General features: G+C 40.5%; 1 protein-coding gene across 1 annotated transcript; it reads right to left on the minus strand.

Moving 5' to 3' along the window:
* Window positions 1-9,384: 9,384 nt before the first annotated feature.
* LOC131709149 (serine protease hepsin-like) lies at window positions 9,385-22,629 on the minus strand. Its single transcript, XM_059011224.1, has 13 exons — window positions 22,063-22,629; window positions 21,634-21,776; window positions 19,155-19,256; window positions 18,589-18,630; window positions 18,195-18,324; window positions 17,889-18,011; window positions 15,941-15,981; window positions 14,980-15,145; window positions 14,557-14,744; window positions 13,746-13,841; window positions 13,240-13,382; window positions 12,136-12,300; window positions 9,385-11,551 (listed from the first exon to the last, which is right to left on the minus strand). Exons 2-13 carry the CDS (start codon window positions 21,647-21,649, stop codon window positions 11,513-11,515), a joined length of 1,251 nt encoding a protein of 416 aa, XP_058867207.1. The 5' UTR covers window positions 21,650-21,776; window positions 22,063-22,629; the 3' UTR covers window positions 9,385-11,512.
* Between the last annotated feature and the right edge of the window lie 309 nt (window positions 22,630-22,938).

A 22,938-nucleotide genomic window follows, 5' to 3' on the forward strand; every position in this document is an offset into this window, starting at 1 on the left:
AAGTTAGTCATTTCATTTGTCATAAGTAAAAGACAATGCAGCCATAGTGTGTGAAGTGCTTCAGGGGGGTGGAGGTGGGTGTGGAGGTGGTGGTGGGGGATTAGGGTAGCGGGGGTGACCTATGCAGGATTCTACATGAATTTGAAAAACTAAATGGTAAAAAACTATAACTTGTAACACATAGTTTACATACATAAGTGCTCTCTGTAATATTAAAGCTGTCTGGACCACACAATAAACATGCTTCAGTGTGTAAATCTGGAAGTGTTTGGTTCAAAGTAGCTAACCTTTATTTTAACTGGGCTGCTTCTGTACAGTATGTAGTGGAAATTGTATAATTGTATAATCAAGCAGACTTCTGGCACAAGGGCACTATTATAAACTAGATGTGTTTCTGGGTACAATAATAAATAGATATTTTGTATATAATAAAGTGTAACAGTGGTCTCTGTCTGTATAGGTCTGATCTTGTTTGTTATGAAACAAGAAGTCCAGTCAATTCATTATTTATTGTTGCTCAGAGTTAATGTGGCTTTTAAAGGTTAATGTTGACACAGTGTCAGCCCATGCAATGGTACCCTGGTTTAGTCATGTTTCAATTGCTTATTTACAGTAAACAGTTGTTGTGCAATTTTAAAAAAATGCTCTTTGCAAAAAAAAGTGTTGTGTGTGTGTGTGTATATATATATATATATATATATATATATATATATATATATATATATATATATATATATATATATAGCATTTTCTTATAATCCAGTCATTGTTTTTCACCTACATAATGTAATATGGGTTTGCTGGAAAACATACACCATACTCAGCTAACTCATTTTCAATGCCATAGTACCATATCAGTGTCAGTGGCAACTCAATATTAAACAATGGTTCTGATACTGTTAAGGTAAACACATGAACAAATATGGTCCCTGCAACCTAAAGGACTATCTGAACCCATGCTGTAGTCAGGGTTGTCAAACAGAAGGCTCTATCGCTGGCTATCTGGGGTTTTCCAGGTCTCTTACTTACACATTTTAGAAGCTTGGTTTTGCATACAGTACCTTGTGCATGGAATGGCCATCTGACTAACATAGAGGCATTACATGTTTAAGAAGAAATGCAAATTCAGTTTGATACTTTTAGTTTTATGTGTATGTAAATGTATTGTATTGCATAGCAGTATCTGGATTGTGTGTGCCTCCACAAGGACACCCTTGTAACTGAGATGATGATGTATTGAGAGGGTGTATCAGACTCTGACATTAATGTGAACACTCCAAATTAAGCAAATCTTCACAGTGGAAATAATGTTAAAGAACAGGTAGTTTCAAATGACTTTTTTATAGTTTTTTGAGAGAGCGAGTGATAATTTGGTCTATTATAAATCTGTCTTTCATTGGAAACTACTGAATGTCCTTTTTCAAGGTTAAACATTTTCCATAAAACACAGAGGGCTGCCTAGATACCAAAATACCACCCCAGAAGCAACCAGCGTAGAATACACTCTGCGCTTGACTGAAACAAGCATCATTCGATTTTATTATATATAGTGGTGTTACAGGTCTCTGAGAAATTACCAGGGAAAAGAGGTACGAGTCCTAGTGGTTAATGCATGTCAAGCTGTACTGTGAACTTAGTGAGAAGGCTACATGATAAAGTGTGACATTGTTGAAACCACTTTGCAATAGCTCTTATCTGTTCCAGTGTTCCTAGTCCCTCTGAGTCTGTGTTATTGCTGGCAATGTGGAATGCACTCTAATTGTCTGGGAGGAGCAGGTTGCTAGGCAACATCCTTGACAAGTAGTTATTGTTGTGGTTGTTCTTGTCTCTGTGTTTTAATTTGAGCTGTCTGTGTTATATCTGAAATATGAAAACTGCTGTAACATTTTACTCCCTCCTGTTTTTATGGGAATAACCTGACCAAGAAAGAGCTGTTATTAAAGAGAGGTTTTTGAAGCACAAGGAAACTTATACATGTAGATTCTGGTTTTAACTTCTCTAGCTCTTTTGTAAGAAAAAGCATAACTAGGCCAAAAGGCAAAGCACCTTGTTTTGAAGCAAGTTCAAAAGCAAAGACTAATTATATATATATATATATATATACCTGTAGCAAAAACACATGTTCTGAAAATAATACAAACTTAATGGGTTAAAGAATAAACAAAGCTGCTACAATTGGGCCTACAGACTTCACTTTATCCTTCTCTTTCTGAATGGGTTTAATAAAGCGCTATTTATAGTCTGGAGAATGTCCAAACCCCCTAAGAATCTTACCAAACTTGGTTTAAACATTGGCTTGCACTGTTCTTTTATGAAAGCACACCCATTTAATGAAATACAGTCACTGCATTGCATGAAAGCTAGTTTTTAATCAGGCTTTTAATCAGGCTTACATTTGTGCAGAGACCCTTATACCCTTTTCATTGATTTAGTCCAACTTAACGTAAAGTTACACCACAACACTATAGAGTAGCCCTGTCCTACACACCTGTATTACACTCCCCTCAGTGTACTCTCTGTATGTATTACACTCCCCTCAGTGTACTCTCTGTATGTATTACACTCCCCTCAGTGTTCTGTGTGAGAAAGAGAATGCCATTTTATTTTACTCAGAGGAAATAGATAACTGTCTTTACAACAGCTGCAGTACAACAAAAGAAGGAAAATTGCTCTGAATGGTATGATTGGGCTTTTCACCAATAATTAGGTAATTGTCTCCCTCTCGTGGTTAAATGCATTTGTGTTTAATGACACTTCTAGGCATACGTTTTCATTATGTGACATTCCCCCCTGATTCCTTTAGTTCTGTGTGTGAAGGAGTCAACTGGAACATTCGTAACCTTATTGTTTCCCAATCAAGGTTATTGTACAGCGTCCTGGTACAGTGTTGGATATATATACCTGCAGTTTGTGTCCCAGACTTTGCTCTGGTAAATGCTCAATGATGTAAAAGCATATTTGAGGTAAGCCTGCCCCCTGGTGGAGGTGAAGGGTTAGGTTTTAAAAAGACATGACAGGTCTTTCCCAATATGGAATTCTTCATCTTTCCCTGGATTCCCTGGAAGCTGGCCTTCACAGAGGCTTGGAAAGGTAATGAGGGTAATCGTTACATTGTGAACTGCCATGTAGAAACTCCACTGCACTGCACTCAGAAGGACGAGCTGCGAGAGGCTAGGCCAGTGTGTGTGCTTCACTATATTTACTACAGGAGATGAGTGTATATTATATAATGGAGCACTAAACTGTATATGAAAATAATAGTAACATATTTAAGAATATTCTTATGACCCTTTGTTGGAAATACCAGTTTTCAGACCTTGAAGATAGATTGTTAATTATATTTTTTATTGATGGAAACAGTATACTAACAGAATTTATTTTTTAGGACAAAAGGTATAGTTTAAAGTGCATTATTTTAATTTACGAGAAAGATGAATAAATATACAACACACAATACAAGAGGTCACTTTTACAAAGTTATAACTTCAGTATTTATTCTAAAAATAAAATACAGTTTGCTATTCAACTGCAATGAAAATGTTCTTGACTGTTGTTAAAAAAGCCAACAACAGGTCACTTTATTAATAAACATATTATTTAAATAGCTATTGAGTTAAAGGAATACAGTACTATATACATTCTAAATGTGTACAAGACATTTTTAAATCTGTTTAGTACTATCCTACGATAACTAGTAAACATCGTTTGGGTATTTGGCATGTTTAATAAAGTCTAAAGTCACTCACATGTTTGTAGGGAGAAAGACATTCCAGATGTAAATCCCGAGTGGTAATTTAAACAGTTACAGAAATACCACCATACACAGGCTTGCTCAGAGGCTGCCTGCTTGGAGGGCACATGCAGATCAAGAGGCTTAAAATCTTTCTTAAAACTTTGTGAACTGGGTCCTACATATCATTGTAAGATGGTCAGGTTGCAATTTGTTATTACAATTAAATGTTTGTAGATCACATTAAGGTTCTTCGATGCAGAGAATTTCACATCACCTGTAAAATATGAATGAAATAAAAATAATTAATTATGGTTTGCCAGAGCTCTGCAATAAATTCTGTTTTATTTTTTAACAAGTTGCCATGGGAGATTCTAAAATGCGCAAGATGCAAAACAAAAATGATACTATGTGTCAAGTGCATGCAAAGTTTGTATTCTTTATGTTGATGCTCCCTGTTGTCACGAGGTCAGTAGTTTCCATGCCGGCCCCCTTACTGCATCCTCCATGGCTGGATTTGTATAAATGGAAATGAACAAAAACAAAGCATCCCGGGGACATGGTGCAAGGGGAACGTCATATCAGATGAATGCTTTGTAAAATGCACAGACATGCTGAATGAATCACAGAAACACGAGGTGTGATACCCCAATAGGAGTCATACAGCCCTTCTCTTTCTCACAGGCAATACATCAAACATACTGTGTACACTGGGGCTGTACAAAATCAATACAAACACCTGGTAGAACATTGACAATAGGACTTTGGATAGCACTGGTTCAATGTGATTAGTTTGCAAGGTGGAAGTGTGGAAGTGATTCAAGTGAAAATAAGAATAAAAGCTCGGTCACTTACATGGTGTATGTAGTTGTGGTTTCATCATCAGCAGGTTTCCCTTCTAAAGAGGAAGAAAAAGAAGGTCTTGTCACATATTCAGTGCAGTGGCACTTCACATTACCTTTAGCCTCTGAGGTCCTCAGCTCTACCCACAAGCTCTAACCACTACCAACCTGCACTGCTTACCCGTTGCTGTCCTTTGATGTCACACGCTTCTCTCCCAGTCTCTAATTTAAGTCAAACCACAAATGAGCATCCTAAAGATGCCCCTGGTATCCAGGAAGTATCAGCAGACTGAATCCTGCTTACTCAAAAATATATTTTACCGAATAACACAGGGAACAGCAATGATATTTCTAGTGGTAAAGAGATAAGAAAATGAAACCTTTATGACCACTGCCTATAGAGCTGGAGTCAAATAGGTAGACTGTACTCACTCAGACACTTCTGGAACCTCTCCGACCTCTTCAAGAGCAAGTAAGTGAAGCCGAAGACGATGATAATCCCAAAAAAGCCTCCGATGGCGCAGCCAACGATCGTTTGATTGTGGTTATTATCTGTGAAGAATGCAGCAACTCTGTTCAATCAGCTGAAACATCTTGGCAGGGACGGAGTCAGGTAATCATAGCAATTAAAGCTGCTGTTGCTTGTGCATTTTTTGCTGGTTACATTGCCCCCAAGCATTAACCACTATGCCACACTGCTTACCTCCCAGTCCCTCAGCATTAACCACTATGCCACACTGCTTACCTCCCAGTCCCTCAGCTTTAACCACTATGCCACACTGCTTACCTCCCAGACCCTCAGCTCTAACCACTATGCCACACTGCTTACCTCCCAGACCCTCAGCTCTAACCACTATGCCACACTGCTTACCTCCCAGACCCTCAGCTCTAACCACTATGCCACACTGCTTACCTCCCAGACCCTCAGCTTTACCCACTGTGCCACACTGCATACCTCCCAGACCCTCAGCCTTAACCACTATGCCACACTGCTTACCTCCCAGACCCTCAGCTCTAACCACTATGCCACACTGCTTACCTCCCAGTCCCTCAGCTCTAACCACTATACCACACTGCTTACCTCCCAGTCCCTCAGCTCTAATCAGTAACCCCCAGGAAAAGTAATAACCCTACCATATACAAAAAGGTAGGCTGCAGTGTTTTTTATGCCAGGGGCATTGCAGATCACCATGGTCTCGTTGTCAGACATCAGAGCGATTGCGATTCTCCAGCTGGCCTCCAGCGTGTCACCATTTTTCTTGCATCTGCCTTCAACGTTAGACACCATTGTTACATCGTTAGTGCCACCCTGGCACTTCAACATGTTGTAGTTTCCTGCGCTCTTGCTTTTGAACCCAATAGCCAATGAGTTATTCGTCTGGGAAGCTTTCACAGCACAGGTGAAAAGAGCCGTGGTGCCCCTCGCTATAGTCATGTTCTGTGGGCTGTTCAAGAAGCTATTCTCTGTGAAACGACAATAAAATAAACAAACTGGTCAAATTAAAGATCATGTGCTTTTTCAAATTTGCTTTTCGTTTTGCTATTTTGCTGAATAAGGATATATATATATATATATATATATATATATATATATATATATATATATATATATATATACTATTTATTTCTTAGCAGACGCACTTATCCAGAGCAACTGGACGGAATGGCAGTGGAGTTACTTCATGCTCTCTGGTGATAGTAGTGCATTCTAGGACTAAATGTGTCTCATATTTAATCATATACAAATAAAACTGGTCCCTTTTGTTTAGCACAGCTCTTTAGTGTATGTTTTGTCTCTTAAATGTCAGGGGTAGGGTCTTATTTTTAACATGAAAGATTTACCACCATATTGTCTCACATAACACAAGTTCAATTTCATCAGGATTCAAAAGCTACATAGGGTGTTTATCTTAAAAAAGCAGAAATAATTAAAATAGGGCCCAGTTTTCCAAAGGAAGTGCATCTTGCAGGAAAAGCACACATTTGCTTTAACCTTCTCACCTCTCCAGCAATGTCTTTAGCAATGACTTCACTTGTCGCTCTCTCAGACTGACACTCTGTATTTGCCAGTGAAATGGCTGATTTGTGCTTCTACAAACTTAGGTTAGGCCATCTGAGTTAGCTCTACAATACCCTGACTCGAATCGTATTCCTATGATACAACATTGCATTTCAAACTGCAAAGAATATTAGGCAATAAACCCTTTGAAGATTTTAATCTTTTTTCATCTCAATGCTATCTAATAAGAGGCATGGAAATTGATTGGTTTAGCACTCCTTGAAAACTACCGAACTGAACTTTCCAGTTCTACACAAAACAATCAAGGAAGTTATTTTATTTTTAAGTTTTCATATTTGGGCACTAGTTTATACTCAAATTTCGCCACATGTGCAACTCCAAATAAAACAGTGTCAAAGTGAAGCTGGATGCTTCTCACTGTGAAACATTCAGAATTAAAGTGAAGCTGGAAGCTTCTCAATGTGAAACATTCAGAATTTTAAGTGAAGCTGGAATTTTCTCATTGTGAAACACTCAGACTTCAAAATGATGATGGATGCTTCTCATTATGAAGCACTCACAATTATTTGTAATATATTCAATTGATGAAATTCTAATCAGAATAGCACATACAAAATGAACTCCAATAGGGTAAGCAAGGGGATGATAAACAGCACACAATGCCCTGTATTTGGACAGAGGAATGAATGCAGAATGACCGGTCTAGTATTTGTTTCTCTCAGACCCACTTTAATTTAACATCATGTGTACCTTAAAGACAATGATTTCCATCTTCAAATGCATTCAATAAATTATAATAAGCACTCTGCTCCACATGTGTGATGGTGGTACTAATTTACAAATAACTACCAGCGACTGAAGGGAAAGCATTATATTTTTTACATTTCTGTACGGACTGCCCCACAATATACATTATAATGAAGCGGTCCACTGCAGTTTAGAGTATATTTCTTTCTGCACCCCTTTAGCCAGATTGACACATTGATATCAGGGCTAAAAAAACACTCCTATATACTGGTTCAGATTTATTTTTATTACTAGTGTGTTACAAGTTATAGTCAATTGATAACAAGTATGTTTTAGTGCCTATTTTAAAAACCCATTTAAATGAATAATAATTGCTGCTGCTCTTACCTGCTGCACTGCCAGCACTGTAGAGAAGCAGGGTGGAACAGAGGGGAAGCCAGAGATCCAGAAGAGGGGGTACTGCCTTCATCTTTGAGCTCCCAGTCCAGGGGTTACAGCAATCTTCTTGGCTGAGAGAACAAGAGTTATTGATTTCACCCAAGAGAAATTTGCAGGAGAGCTGAATAATTCAAAACCAGCCCAGCTGTTTGACAAGAGGAAGCCTCCAACATGCGCTGACCAATCAGTATGTTGAGGTGACAGAAGGAGGAGGAACCAGGCAAGCAGGATGGATTCCTCTCATAGTTTGACTGCCACAGTTCAGATTAGAGCCAATACAAGTTTGTACCTTGTACTCTTCCTGTTATTATTTCTTGCAAATAGGCTCATGCTGTTGTCTCTTTCCCAGGGTATTTCCCTTACAAATTGACTGTGTTTTGCTTACAGCTGCCAGATGGTAACTCGTTTTGTTTGTATTTTAATTGTTCCTATTTGTTTGTGGGAGTTTACCACATGCCATACATACTGTAACCCCTTTTGATAAATTAATGATAAATAAAGCCACTGTGTGCATTGATGAAGCTAACTCTAAATCCAAGCCAATGAATTTCAACTCAGCCCAATCTCTCTGATTCTATTTATTAAAATAGTGTGATCCACTGTATCAAAAGCTGTATATACTGTACAAGAACAGCGCCAGGACTAAGAACCATTTCTTACCATTCATTTTATAATGTAAGCCCTTGTATAAGTAAACATTTAAGTTCAAACTTAGAACTAATAAACTAAGGGGTCAATTTTATCACCCAATGTCCTGCTGGGAAAAGTTCTGCTGTGTGTGTTATAACATTTCACAGCACCAAGGAAACTACTTATTTTTAGGGATAATCTTGGTATAACCTGGCTAATTGGTTAGTGCATTCCAAGGTGATTCCCCAGCGCTGTATGTTTTTCTCTGAACCAATGTGTCATCCATTACAGCTGATAGTACTGCTGGGTTTCTTCGCAACATTCACAGGTACTGTGCTTCCACCTGAGTTCAAGCCTGGGTTAAGTCATATTAAAAGTATTCATATTAAAGAGCTGTAATTTCCTGAGCAAAGTACAATCTATATTAAATGTCATTTCTTTTGCAAACATCTTGCTTAAATGTGATCATATTGCTTCATTCTACCACCAATATGTTAGTGGAAATAGGCTGCCTTTTTTGCATCGTTGAACTTTCAATGACATTTAGTTTTGGTTCATTCAAATAAAGGGATTTGCATTGTCGTAAGTTTTAAAAAAAAATTATATCTATATATCATATGCATACCCCCGTTATGAGACCCTCCTCAGAGGTTTCTGTCTTCATGGGCCGCTAGTGCACGCGCAATTTCTTCTTTGTTAAAGATTTGCAAAGGCCCTTTTGATACTAGCATAATTACAGAAAGTCTCTAAGCAAGCTCAGGCTTGCTCAAGGACTACTCAAAGGATAAAATGACTTTATTAAACATGCTAAATATCCATGGATGAGGAAAGAGTAAAACATGAGAATTATGGACACATGTAACAGAAAAGAGTGTAGAGGTATGCATTTAATACTGTTTTACACTTTTATACTTTACACCACAGTCCAGCCCTGTATCCCATTCCATTTTCTTGCAAGTAAAGACGCAGGACACATCTCATGTTTAACAATTTAATTAAATTGGTATGGATTTAAAATACAAAAATAATAATAATAATAATAATAATAATAATAATGTGAGAGTACATGATGTCCACAATTAAAATCACACTGTGTAATAACAACAGGTTTGCAGAGACACACCCCACAACATCAAGCATAGAGAATATTTACATGAAAAAATAAAAAACAAGGTCGAGTGACCCAACATCCAGTGTGCAAAACGTGCTCCATTATAACATTCAATCATTTAATTAAGGTTTGTTTTAAAATAAATTAATTGCATAGCAAACTTTGTTTGGTCCTAGTCATAAAACAACATTGTACTCAAAATGTAGCATTGTGTAGATAAGGCACTTCATATTTTTGTTCATGTAATAAAAGAGCCCTAATATTTATTGTATCAAACAGACAGTGGCCTGGAGTTCATTCTCAGATGAGGCCACCATTTAAAAAATAAACAGGAAAAGGATCAACATTGAAAATGGAACACATTTTGTCATCCATGAACACTAAGAATCTAGTAAGAAGTTGATCTTTTTATTTAGATTTTCAAACTTTTAGCCTTCTTGTTTTGTCTCTACAAACAATTTAAAACATATTTTTATTGTACAGGTTTGGAGGCCCAGCTAATGTTATCTAAGTATTGTATTAAAACTTATAATTGGTCCCTCCAATCTAGTCCGTAATAAACATTCTCACAGGAAAGACAGGGGGCTAGCTAGCGTCTTGCAGGGTTACCAATCCAGAACCTTTCATGAGCACCAGAATTCATCCCAGAAGTTAAACAAACAACACTGCTAGCATTGTGTAAATATTAATAAGAATAGCAGTAAAAACAGTGAACCTCAGAATTACCTTATTTAATAAGTTAAACAAGATACTTAATATCATCTACATTTACATACCTTTGCAAGTGTAATATATGTGTTTTCCAGCCCATATGTTATTTGTATCAGTGTCTACTATAGTTTTAAGCAAAAGCAAGAAGTAAAAACACCACAAAACAGCTGGGCTGCTTCTGAAAAGACTTCCAGAGCTGTTGTTCTGAAGGGAGTTGGGGACGTATATAAGTGTGGGAATCACAGCCTAAGCCCCATTGGGGGTGCATCATTAAAATACTTCCCCTCATTCCACAAGCAGCCCATGTGGCTGTAAAAAAGGATTAGAAATAATGGTTTAAGCAAAAACAACTGTAGAGGATGTACAGAGCACACGTGAAAGGATATTGAGAAAGGAAATATTAGAAACATCAATTGTTATCAACAATTATACCTGTACATATCTCACAGTTGAATTGTACTTTGATCCCAGCCCTTAAATTCAACTCCCTAACCATTAGAAAAATCCTCAAAACTCAATGCTGGACAGGTAAAAGAAACTAACACTATAAAGAAGTTTCATTGGTTCCCCTCAGCTTGCTTTCTCACACGCTGTCCTAAATTATATTAATCCTACCAGTCTGTGGAGAAACTGGTAGTTTGTTAGGCAGGATCCTTTCATTACCATGACCTCTCCTGATTTCAGTTCAATCTCCTTTGCAGAGTAAACTCTTGATCTATCAAGCACATGCATCATATCAGTCAATCAGATGCAACCAATTGTCTCTCTAATTAAAACACAAACCATAAGATCTTGTTCTTAGTACCTCTTACATTATTGATTGTTGCTGAAACTGAAGATGAAAAGAAAAGAAAAACAGTACAGCAGCAACTGTTTGATATCCTGCCAGAGACATGTAGTGTTTTCATTCTTCTACAGCATTGTACTGTAGGTGCTGTCTCTCAATGGCTTTAATGCCTGGGGCTATGTGAGGGAGCTTAAGAAATAGAGTGAGGAAGCTCTGACATTTTCTCCCTTGTGATCTAAAATAAGGAAATGACTCATGCGGTAGGGTATGTCACACAACCGGCCTTGCAATATAATGAAGATGGAACAGACCATGGCTCAACAAACACACAATGAAAAGAAAGAAAAGAAAGGTGATAGTATGAATAAAAGGCACGAGATCTGAACATGGAGATGGCCGCAGAGAACTGAGATTCTCTGTAAATCCTTAATTTCAAATTTGAAGTCACATATGAAGTTCCAGCTTCTTAATGGAAGTGGCCATTGGTTTCATTGTGCTATCCCATGCTAAACACTCCACTGCTTTGAGAGTACGTCTGAAAAAACAAAATACAAATGTCACAACATAAATCTGAATAACTGGTTGCTTTCAGACTGCAAAGGACTCACTAATCTGGCCCCTTGTAGTCCTAGTTTACAGTACCTGTATTTCACACCATTCCAGCTACCATAATGAAATGCATGCTGATAGCAGCTGCAGAAACTCCTTCCCACACACTGTTGAATTGAAATATTACTGAAAATAGTGACCTTCACATCTCTAGTACAGTGCAGGCCATCATTTGAAAATGAAAAAGCTAAGAGCCTTTACACTGCTGAGAATCAAATGCAGAGAATAGATGAGGCACTGTTAGAATGGTACAGGTCAGCACATCCCAGCGAGTCATTCATCTGCACAGAGTCCACTCACAACTGGTTTGGATTGGTGATAGTCTCCTGTATAATAACATTTCCATGCAATTTTTATCATGGCACATCAGAGGGCACCTCTGTTCATTTACAGTGGTCATCAAATTTGCTGTAGTTTGCTGAAATCGAACTGTCAGGTGCAAATGCAATGTTGCCATTTTTAAATGTTCGTAGTAAACTTTATTCAAGATCAACATTAAGGAGTGCTTACCCGCATGGCATTGGAGAGCCACTGGTGGAACTGGTTGACCTGGGTGTAAACTCCTGGTTTCCGGGGCAGAGCACAGCCGGTACCCCAGCTCACCACCCCGCACAGGCGCCATCGGCTCGTCTTTGAGATACTGTCCTCACAGACAAAGGGACCGCCACTGTCACCCTGACAGAGAGACAGGGAGGGATGGAGGGAGACAAAGACAAAGAGAGAGTCACAGAGACAGGGAGAGAGAGAGACAGAGAGATACAGAGAGAGACAGAGAGAGGGGAGAGAGATACAGAGAGACATGGGCGAGAGATACAGAGAGACAGAGAGAGACAGGGACAGACAGAGGGGACAGAGATACAGAGAGACAGAGAGAGATGAGAGAGATGCAGAGAGACAGAGAGAGACAGAGAGGCAGAGAGAGAGGAGAGGGAGATACAGAGAGAGACAGATAGAGAGACATAGAGAGGGGAGAGAAATACAGAGACAGAGAGAGGGGACAGAAATACAGAGACAGAGAGAGGGGAGAGAGATACAGAGACAGAGAGACAGATAGAGAGAGACACAGAGAGAGGGGAGAAATACAGAGACAGAGAGAGATACAGAGAGATAAAGAGAGACAAGGGAGAGACAGGGAGACAGAGATAGGGGAGAGACATACAGAGAGACAGAGACAGGGGAGAGAGATGCTGGTAAAAATAGGCATGGCAGTAAAATACATCCAAGTCCTGGTGCTATAATTATAGTATCATGGCAGTAGATCCCCACAACCTATAGTCTGTGACATGGTACGTCCAATCCGGTCACACATTTAGTGTGACATTTACATGCAAGGCTGAGACAAATGTGCATTTTGATTTTCGAAAGTATTTTGAGGAACGCCATCAAACGACGCCCTTAAATTGGCCTGAAGAATATTTTTTCCCCCTTCATATAAAAGTTTGCTGATTCGATCTGAGAGATGATCCAAACAAAGGTGACCAACAGATTTACCCTGTAATGCCATTCCACTACCAGTAGGTGGAAGACAAATTGAACTGCCTCTTAACTATGGCTCTGGACAAATGTGTTTCAAAGGGGGGAGCACTGTCGATCATAAGCCTCCACTGTATGTACCTGGCATGCATCAATGCCTCCGTCTGCGAAGCCTGCACAGAACATGGAGTTGCTAATCTGGTTCCCATAGTACTCATCCCCATTGCAGACACTGTTACTGATGACCGGCACGCTGGCTTCCTGAAGGATTACAGATGGCTGACCTGCAGATACAATGAGATGCTGTCTTATTTGATTTGTGCATCACCTGCTATCCTGCACAGATTCCCTCAGTATCAGGAGTACATGCTCTCAGAACCTCCCACCACGTTCTCATGGATATCAAGTCTATCAAGCACTACAAGCTTTCAGCCTGTCCCCTATTTGAGATCAGGTCTACCTTCCAGTATGATATAGAGGGAAAGACTGCTGCTCAATGCTGTGGCATAATTGGCCAAAAAGCAGAATAAAGATCCAAGCGGTTTGCCTTGATTCAGTTTTTATTCAAATAATTTATTGGTATGTATTAGGGACACTGAAACCCTTGTTAGTAAGAACCTGTCTGGCAGATTGAAGGACACACTCACCATAGTACTTCGTGTTCCCCCACCCTGTCACAGTACATACTTTCCCATCAACCAGGGGCTGCCTGTGGGCAGGGAGACAGATTGGTTGAATGTAATCTGTAGCAAGGATAAAATAAAAATAGACATTTTAGTATGCACTATCATATGAAACTAAATGTAATTTGCAATGCATTCTGCTGATCACAGTGATATATACAGTGGTCAGGGTTCAGGGGAAATCAGTGCTTGAATGTGCTCTTTATTCCACTGTGCGAATCCCATGTTATTCTGGGATCTGACCACTAGATGGCACCACATTAACTCTGCAGCCTCCACAGCTGGTAAAACAAGGTCTTTGTTCTGAAGCTTAACATGAAACCTGAAACCTTGGTTTCTATGAGTCTCTCTGTTCTACTTGGTTGGCAACTATCCACATGTCTTGAAATTCTTTCTCTTTTCGTGTTATCAGTTGTAAGTTCCAGGAAGGTATGGGATTCCGAGTACTGCTCACTCCAGGCTTCTCTACAGTTCACATTTTAAATTCGATTGTCAGTTTACCAGGTTTTATAGTGTGGTCATGCAAACATTGGCCTCTGTATTATGGACATGTGTGGTATTTCTTTACATGTAAATGTTGTTTTTGACAGACAACACAGATGTTATGCAGCAGGGGGTGTCATGTATATTTTGGCTGTACTGAACATTTAGCCATTCACAATACATTTATCAGTCACATATCAGTCCATTAATTTAGTGCATCCTGCATCAGCTTTTAGTTCATTTGATTGCTGGACATGCTGGGTGCCACTGAGTGAAGTAGGCTGATAATTACCTGAGAAGTTCAGGGGTGTGGCCAGGTAGATGACTGCGATGTCGTTGCTGTTGTCATCGATATTTGGGTCTTTGAAGGGCTGGTAACCTGAATGGTAGACGATGGTCTGAACTGGCATGGAAACCCCAGAGGAGGCCTGCGAGATGGAGCCGGTGAACACCTGCCACCTGCTCGTCACCCTGTTCCTCCTGATGAGACAAGAAAGCAGGCAGGCAGCTTCAGCCATACTCAAAATAAACAGGATGCCTCCAAACCGGTTATCTCCCTGAATGACATGCAAACCAGTTATCTTGGACTTGGTCTTGGTGGTGCCAGTTATCAATACATATTGAAGCAGTGCTTGTTCACACATCTCAGCTCTAATAAAGCAGATCCAAGCTTGACCTGGGCCCCTTTCCCCTGGCTTAACCTGGCCCTGCATACTCTGGGAAGCAGTGGGCGGCGGTGATGATCCAGCGGTCAGAGATGACCGAGCCACCGCACAGGTGGCTGCCGTCGTAGCGCAGGCTGGCCTGCCACGGCCACTTCCCCAGGCTGGCGTCCTGTCCTCCTACGATCCGGTCCACGGGCAGCCTGCGCCGGCCACAGTCTAGGAAGAGAGGCCAGGGTTAGAAATGGAGGAGCTAGGGGCTCCCAAGTGGCACATCCAGCAAAGGCATACCACGTGGACTGCAGGATGCACCCTATAACCTGGAGATCACTGGTTCGAGTCCAGGCTATTCCACTGCCGAACATGGATGGGAGTTCTCAGGGGGCGGTGCACAATTGGTCGAGCTTCGCCCAGGTGGGGAGGGCCTAGGTCGGCCAGGGTGTCCTCAGCTCACTGCGCACCAGTGACCCCTGTAGACTGGCCAGGCGCTGCGGGCCTGCTTGTAAGTTTCCCAGAGCTGCGTGCTCCTCTGACAAAAAGAAGCAGACGGCTGACGGCACACATTTCAGAGGATGCGTGTGTCCGTCTTCGTCTCTCCCGAGTCAGCGCAGGGGTGGCAGCAGTGAGCCGGGTTGAAGTAAAAAATAATTGGGCTTTCCAAATTGACAAAATGAGATTATGATAGCTGATTCCAAGAAAAAAAAAAGAAATGGAGTAGCTTCCCCAGTGCTATCATCCATAACCTTCAAATACTTAAAAAAATACATAAAGAATTCCGCAAATTGACAATAAGTAACTAAAGGGTGCTTTTTGCTCCAATCCATGGCTGGTTAATCCTGATATTATATGATTATTTGCAACTATTAACATTCCCAACATGTATTTTGTTGCAAAGTGCAAACTTGAAATAAGACCCCTTCATTTCTTTATACAGCAAGCTCACAATACAATATTCTGTGATATTGGGTTCAACTCTTCCACTTTGATCTGAACAGCTTGAAGGGATTTGCTTACCTTGACAGTTGACACTCAGAACCCTGCCACTCTCGCAGGCACTGCAAAAAAGAGAAACACAAAGCAGTTAGGTTACCCAATCCTGTCCAGTACATGCAGATACGAGCCGATAGCTTCCTGTAGGGCTGGGGCTGGCACATGAGATTTACTGTCCAGTACATGCAGATACGAGCAGACAGCTTCCTGTAGGGCTGGGGCTGGCACATGAGATTTACTGTCCAGTACATGCAGATATGAGCAGACAGCTTCCTGTAGGGCTGGGGCTGGCACATGAGATTTACTGTCCAGTACATGCAGATACGAGCAGACAGCTTCCTGTAGGGCTGGCACATGAGATTTACTGTCCAGTACATGCAGATACGAGCAGACAGCTTCCTGTAGGGCTGGGGCTGGTACATGAGATTTACTGTCCAGTACATGCAGATACGAGCAGACAGCTTCCCGTAGGGCTGGGGCTGGCACATGAGATTTACTGTCCAGTACATGCAGATACGAGCAGACAGCTTCCTGTAGGGCTGGCACATGGGATTTACTGTCTAGTACATGCAGATACGAGCAGACAGCTTCCCGTAGGGCTGGGGCTGGCACATGAGATTTACTGTCCAGTACATGCAGATACGAGCAGACAGCTTCCCGTAGGGCTGGGGCTGGCACATGAGATTTGGCAGGAGGACCTCTGACATGTTAGGGTGACACAGCCTATCACACAACAAATCAATGGACAAAGGAAAAGTAAACAAACAGTCAGGGTGTTGCCCCTTTAACCTCAAACCAAGTTTGCTCCCCTAAAAAACAACCTGATATTCTCAAATAGGCACGAAACACACATCAGGTAGGCTAAGTTAATACATTTGCAGCTTTCTTGTTCAAATATTTTATTAATTTCAGACAAATAGGTCAAATTTTGTGCTTGCTGCAATAACAGACCTAATAGTCATTTAATCTGGTTGCCAACAGTGGCTCTACATGCAGTTCCTGAGTGCTATTGGTGACTGGAGAACGATCCCTCGATGATTCCTAAAATAAATTCAACAGGCAATGTGTTTACTGAGACCAAAGTACAACAGCACAGGGAGAGAACAAACAAGCCTGGAGGTCCAGCGATAACACACGCTGTTAAAACCCAACAGTGCAAATCAGGGCCATGAACAAACAGGACCCACACACACACCAAACCCACAGGCGGGCAGCCAGGCTGCTGGGTCAAAGGTCAAGGTCAAGGCAATGGACGACTGCAGCAGACTGGGTCTTGCAGCTTGTTCAAAAAAAGACATGTATTGTACAGCTGCAGTTATTATACAAATGAATCTGCTTTTCAGACAGGCCAAACAATGAGGTTTATTTGTTTGTTTCTTTTTACAATTCTTAAAAATGTTATCCAATAAGACCATTGTTATTTCCGTGATCAATATACGACTGTGCCTTTGAAGTCATGTACGCTTCCAAAAGGAAACACACACATATTACACATCTGGATCCACATTGTGCACATTGTGAGGTTTTTGGGGAATTCAAAGGGTTTTTAAACAGATACACAACATACCCAGAACACAACTGAGAAATCAACATCGGAATGAAGTGGAAACACTAATGCACAGCAATGCAGTGGAGAGCACAGCTCTTACCAGGCTGATAGGACTTCAGTGGAAACACTAATGCACAGCAATGCAGTGGAGAGCACAGCTCTTACCAGGCTGATAGGACTTCAGTGGAAACACTAATGCACAGCAATGCAGTGGGAACACAGCTCTTACCAGGCTGATAGGACTTCAGTGGGAACACTAATGCACAGCAATGCAGTGGAGAGCACAGCTCTTACCAGGCTGATAGGACTTCAGTGGAAACACTAATGCACAGCAATGCAGTGGAGAGCACAGCTCTTACCAGGCTGATAGGACTTCAGTGGAAACACTAATGCACAGCAATGCAGTGGGAACACAGCTCTTACCAGGCTGATAGGACTTCCTGGATCTTCCTGCCATACTGAAGCTGCTTCTCATCGACACAGAAAAATCCAGCAGAGCCGTTAGCCGCCACCATACTGCTAGGGCGTTCAGAATAGGAGAGCGATCTGTGAAGAGGGAACAAAAAGTATACAGGGATTCTGATGAGGAGGCAGAGAAAGGGTCTGCAGTTTGTAAAAAGTGATGTTCTACCACACTAGGTGATGTGAACTCAAGAAAACCTTCGGTTTAACTGGAGAATGCAGAGGAATACTTCAGGGGAATACATGACAGTCCTGTATGAATAATACCTGACGAATCCCATCTCCTCACAGCTGATCTTGGCAACGAGCTCGTTGGAGCTGGAAGAACAGACAAACCTCCACTTCCCCTCGCTGCGGTCAAACACAGACAGGCGCAAGTCTGCTGAGTTAATCTGGACTGGAGAGAGAGGAGAAAGTTGCACTTTCCAAGCTTTTAACTAGGATCCAAAGAGACATGGATTAAAGAGAATTGCAAACCTGCACAGGTTTTCTATAGCTAGTACTTCAAAACTGTATCTGAGACCCACAGCATAAATAGAAGTGCACAAAAGGCAACGCCTACACTGAATTTAGAAATCTGTACTGCACTGTACAGCTAAAACTGATATAGCAATTCCCAGAGGGAGAGAGTTTAACACACCTAAATAAAAAACACACCTACCATCATATAAGCCAGGATTTTCAGCCTTGAATAAATAAGCAACTGAAACAAAAAAAAGTTAGAAATTAAATAGGTTTTTTTTTTTATATTTACAAATCACAAAAAATTAAAGAAAAAACTGAGGTTAAACTATAAATGAAGTAGACACATGTTTCAGCCAATCCCTACACCAGTGTTCACAAACACACACTCTCAGCAATGTTTACTGTAATATACATTTAGAAGCATTACAGTACATTTAGAAGCATTCCAGTACATTTAGAAGCATTCCAATACATTTAGAAGCATTACAGTACATTTAGAAGCATTCCAATACATTTAGAAGCATTCCAATACATTTAGAAGCGTTCCAAATCTAAATAAAAGTCTCCTATAATAGACCGTTTTACAGAAATACATTATCATCTAAAAAAACTGACTTAATAAACAATAACAAGTTTAGTTATAGGGAGACGCAACCCACTCCCTTCTCAGCTCACTCCAACAGCTAACTCACTCCAACAGCTAACTATAGCGAGTAGCAACCCACCCCTTCTCAGCTCCTGGCAGTGATGTGAATTTCTTACCAATGGCCCAGGCAGCTGCTCCGATCCCCCCTATAAACACCAGGATGCAGAGTGTGAGGACAGTTATTTTCGTGGGAGACAGGCAGCTCAATTTGGGGCTGTCTGGAAGAGAACAAAAGAAAAACATCTAATTACAGTATTTCTTATGAAATATTCACAGGGAAGGTCCTCATTGAGATTCACAGTACCCCTAGCCCCTGATGTTACAGTATTTCTTATGAAATATTCACAGGGAAGGTCCTCATTGAGATTCACAGTACCCCTAGCCCCTGATGTTACAGTATTTCTTATGAAATATTCACAGGGAAGGTCCTCATTGAGATTCACAGTACCCCTAGCCCCTGATGTTACAGTATTTCTTATGAAATATTCACAGGGAAGGTCCTCATTGAGATTCACAGTACCCCTAGCCCCTGATGTTACAGTATTTCTTATGAAATATTCACAGGGAAGGTCCTCATTGAGATTCACAGTATCCCTAGCCCCTGATGTTACAGTATTTCTTATGAAATATTCACAGGGAAGGTCCTCATTGAGATTCACAGTACCCCTAGCCCCTGATGTTACAGTATTTCTTATGAAATATTCACAGGGAAGGTCCTCATTGAGATTCACAGTACCCCTAGCCCCTGATGTTACAGTATTTCTTATGAAATATTCACAGGGAAGGTCCTCATTGAGATTCACAGTACCCCTAGCCCCTGATGTTACAGTATTTCTTATGAAATATTCACAGGGAAGGTCCTCATTGAGATTCACAGTACCCCTAGCCCCTGATGTTAATTAGACAAACTAAACAACTGGTGGCCTGTATAATTACATTGGCATAAGGTCATGTTTTTTGGCAAAGAATACGCATATAAGAAACACACACACACATGCCTAAACGCTACCACAGAAGAATAAAAAACAACGGTTCCCGTTAATGACACGTCTAAACAGTTCAATATTAACACGACATCCCAAACTTGGTTATTGCATTAGCAAGGATGTCACACAGATAACAAGGTTGGAACGAGCGCGACCTGGTGCTTGGGTACAAATGCGTTTTCATTTAAGATCGTATTACTGGAGGCATGTATAGTGGTCTGAACCCCCCCCCCCCCCGCAATACCACCTACTTCAAGCAATTTTCCTGCTGACTGACATTGTATTAAATATATGTATTCTTCAGTCTCAATAAGACATCTCCATTGGAGCTAAACTTTACATTGTTAAAGTATAGCTCCAATGGATACATTCTTAATACCCCCACACATTGGAGCTATACTTTAACAATGTAAAGTTATGCTCTTAATACCCCCACACATTGGAGCTATACTTTAACAATGTAAAGTTACGCTCTTAATACCCCCACACATTGGAGCTATACTTTAACAATGTAAAGTTATGCTCTTAATACCCCCACACACTGGGAACTCTGCTGCATTCACTTAATAATAGCTCAAGGGCACCCAGGTGACTGACATAAGGTGATTGACACCAGCAGGCATATCATTTGCACTTCTGATCACATCAGAATCAGAATTCAACTTCTTTATATATCCAAGCATTTTGTTGGCCTTTTTTATAGAATTTTCTTTTACCCCATTAAACCTTTAGGAAGCTTCTGCAAAGAACATCTAAAGGTGTAGTAATATAAACACGCAGTAAAATGCTATTACTAATATATATGTGTGTGTGTGTGTGTGTGTGTGTGTGTGTGTGTTTATAATAAGGAGTTTCAAGGGCTCCTTTCCAAGTGATTGAAGATTGACTCCCAACTAGCAGAGTGCAATGCCAGGAAGCTTGAGAGGGAACACAAGTCTCAATTGTTTCAGTGAGGAAGGAGGGGCTGCAGCTCTGCAGAACTCAGAAGAAAGCAGGGAGCCATCAGTTGTAGAACAGACCAGCTTAGGTGTGTCTTATTAAACTCACAGTGAAACCAGGAATAGATAAAACTGCTATGCAATGGGAGTTTTGATTTCCATCCCTGAGCTAACATCCTTTTAAGAGTGGATTTGGTTTGTACAATTTTATAGAACACAAGACAGCAAGAGCCGACATGGAGCCTGGGAATAGAAAGATGCAGGATCGGCCTGTTCCTGCATCCTCACAATCTCCAACCTGAGTGTGATGCTGCTGGGCGTGGCCAACCGACCGAGTCATGTTGGAGGAATGCCCTCCCCCCCCCCCCCCTCCCAATGAATGAAGCTGAAGAGAAGAAAGTCAAGAGCACGAGCAGAAGAAACACAGGTGAATGAAGCATCTCAAACAATATCACCTGCCTGAACTGAACTGCACAACAACAGAAACAAAGCAAAACTGAACGCCATTCAAACTGGACCGAGGGGGGGTTACCCATCGACCGGTATGGGGACCGTATGAATTCAAGTGCAGTCTGTACACTGTGTGCTATTCGCTTGCCCAAGTTAAATTCCATTAATGTTTAACTTAAAAGAGTCGGTTTGATGCTGTGAGACCGTTCTGTTGCACTCACCCTGTTTCTCTTGCATGTCTCAATAGTTAATAATCCACCCAAAGCACTGGACTTAGTATCCCATGGAAAAGATTGATTCTTTTTTCTGCCAAGTTCTGGATTTTGCTATTTTTTATTTATTTTTTATGTGACTTTTTCCAAATCTGTAAAACAACAACAACAACAATAATAATAATATTAATAATAATAATAATAATAATAATAATAATAATAATAATAATAATAATATTGTAAAAATACTCAATGCTGCAATTTCAAAATACATGGGTTAAGTACTTTTAAAAAAAATGTATATGTATTCCTTTGGTGTTTGTTATTCATCATATTTATAAAATACTCTATACTTTCTAAATCACTCTATTAAAACAACCATCTAAACATTCATCTAACCTTTACTTCTTTTTAAATAGAAGATCCTGTTTTACTCACCTTGGCGATCAGAATTCAACTTCAGCCCAAAATGTAATTCAATTCTGTTTAAAAGTTCAGAAACAGGAGAGGTTAAGAAATCCACCTCCAATACAAAGTGCCTGCCAGACAAACAGCCAGCCGTAGCCAGAATTGATCAATAAATAACAGGCTAAGGTATAATTGAAGTAGTTCGTTATTTCTCCTAACCGAGCGTTGCCTTTTGAGTGAAGAGAGAGAGACGACTTCAGAAGGTGAGCTGGCAGCAGATTGTTTCTTTGTTCTTCAGAAATACACCTTTAAGCTCTCTGAAAAAGTGACCGGCTAAAGCACTCGATATATTTTATTCTTTATTTTACTGTACTTAGCGTCCAATGAAGCAGGATTCATCACCTTCTGGTAAAGGGCTGTTTGTGATTCGCTTTGACCCAAAAAAGCAAACAAGAGACAGAGAGGCTGACGTAATTCAATCACCACAGCCGACAGATAAAAGCCCCCTCCCCCCGTTCTCCTGTCTCCGGAAAACACTGTCTACCTGGAATAACCGGGGGCCCCTTCACTGAATTCACTGCAGTCACCTACAGATCATGTCAGAACTTAAAGCGAACCACTTCAAGTGGACGTGGAAATATACGATCACAACTAGCCAACTAATCGTGTTATTCCACACATGTAGCTTAACACTTGATCTTGACCATAAACAGTCAAATGGTAAATTGATAAAGAAGACATACTTTATTTTGCTGCCGTGTAGTGCTTTGAAAAAACGCTAATAATACTATGACTAATAAAATAATAATCTTTAGCCCCTGGATAATATAAGGTTGGCACGTCATAATGGCATTAATGTTGATAATATGCATGAAGTTATAGTATAAAGCCTTGGCTAGGACTTCA

Source organism: Acipenser ruthenus, chromosome 41, assembly GCF_902713425.1.
Source record: "Acipenser ruthenus chromosome 41, fAciRut3.2 maternal haplotype, whole genome shotgun sequence".
NCBI classification, from domain to species: Eukaryota; Metazoa; Chordata; class Actinopteri; order Acipenseriformes; family Acipenseridae; genus Acipenser; species Acipenser ruthenus.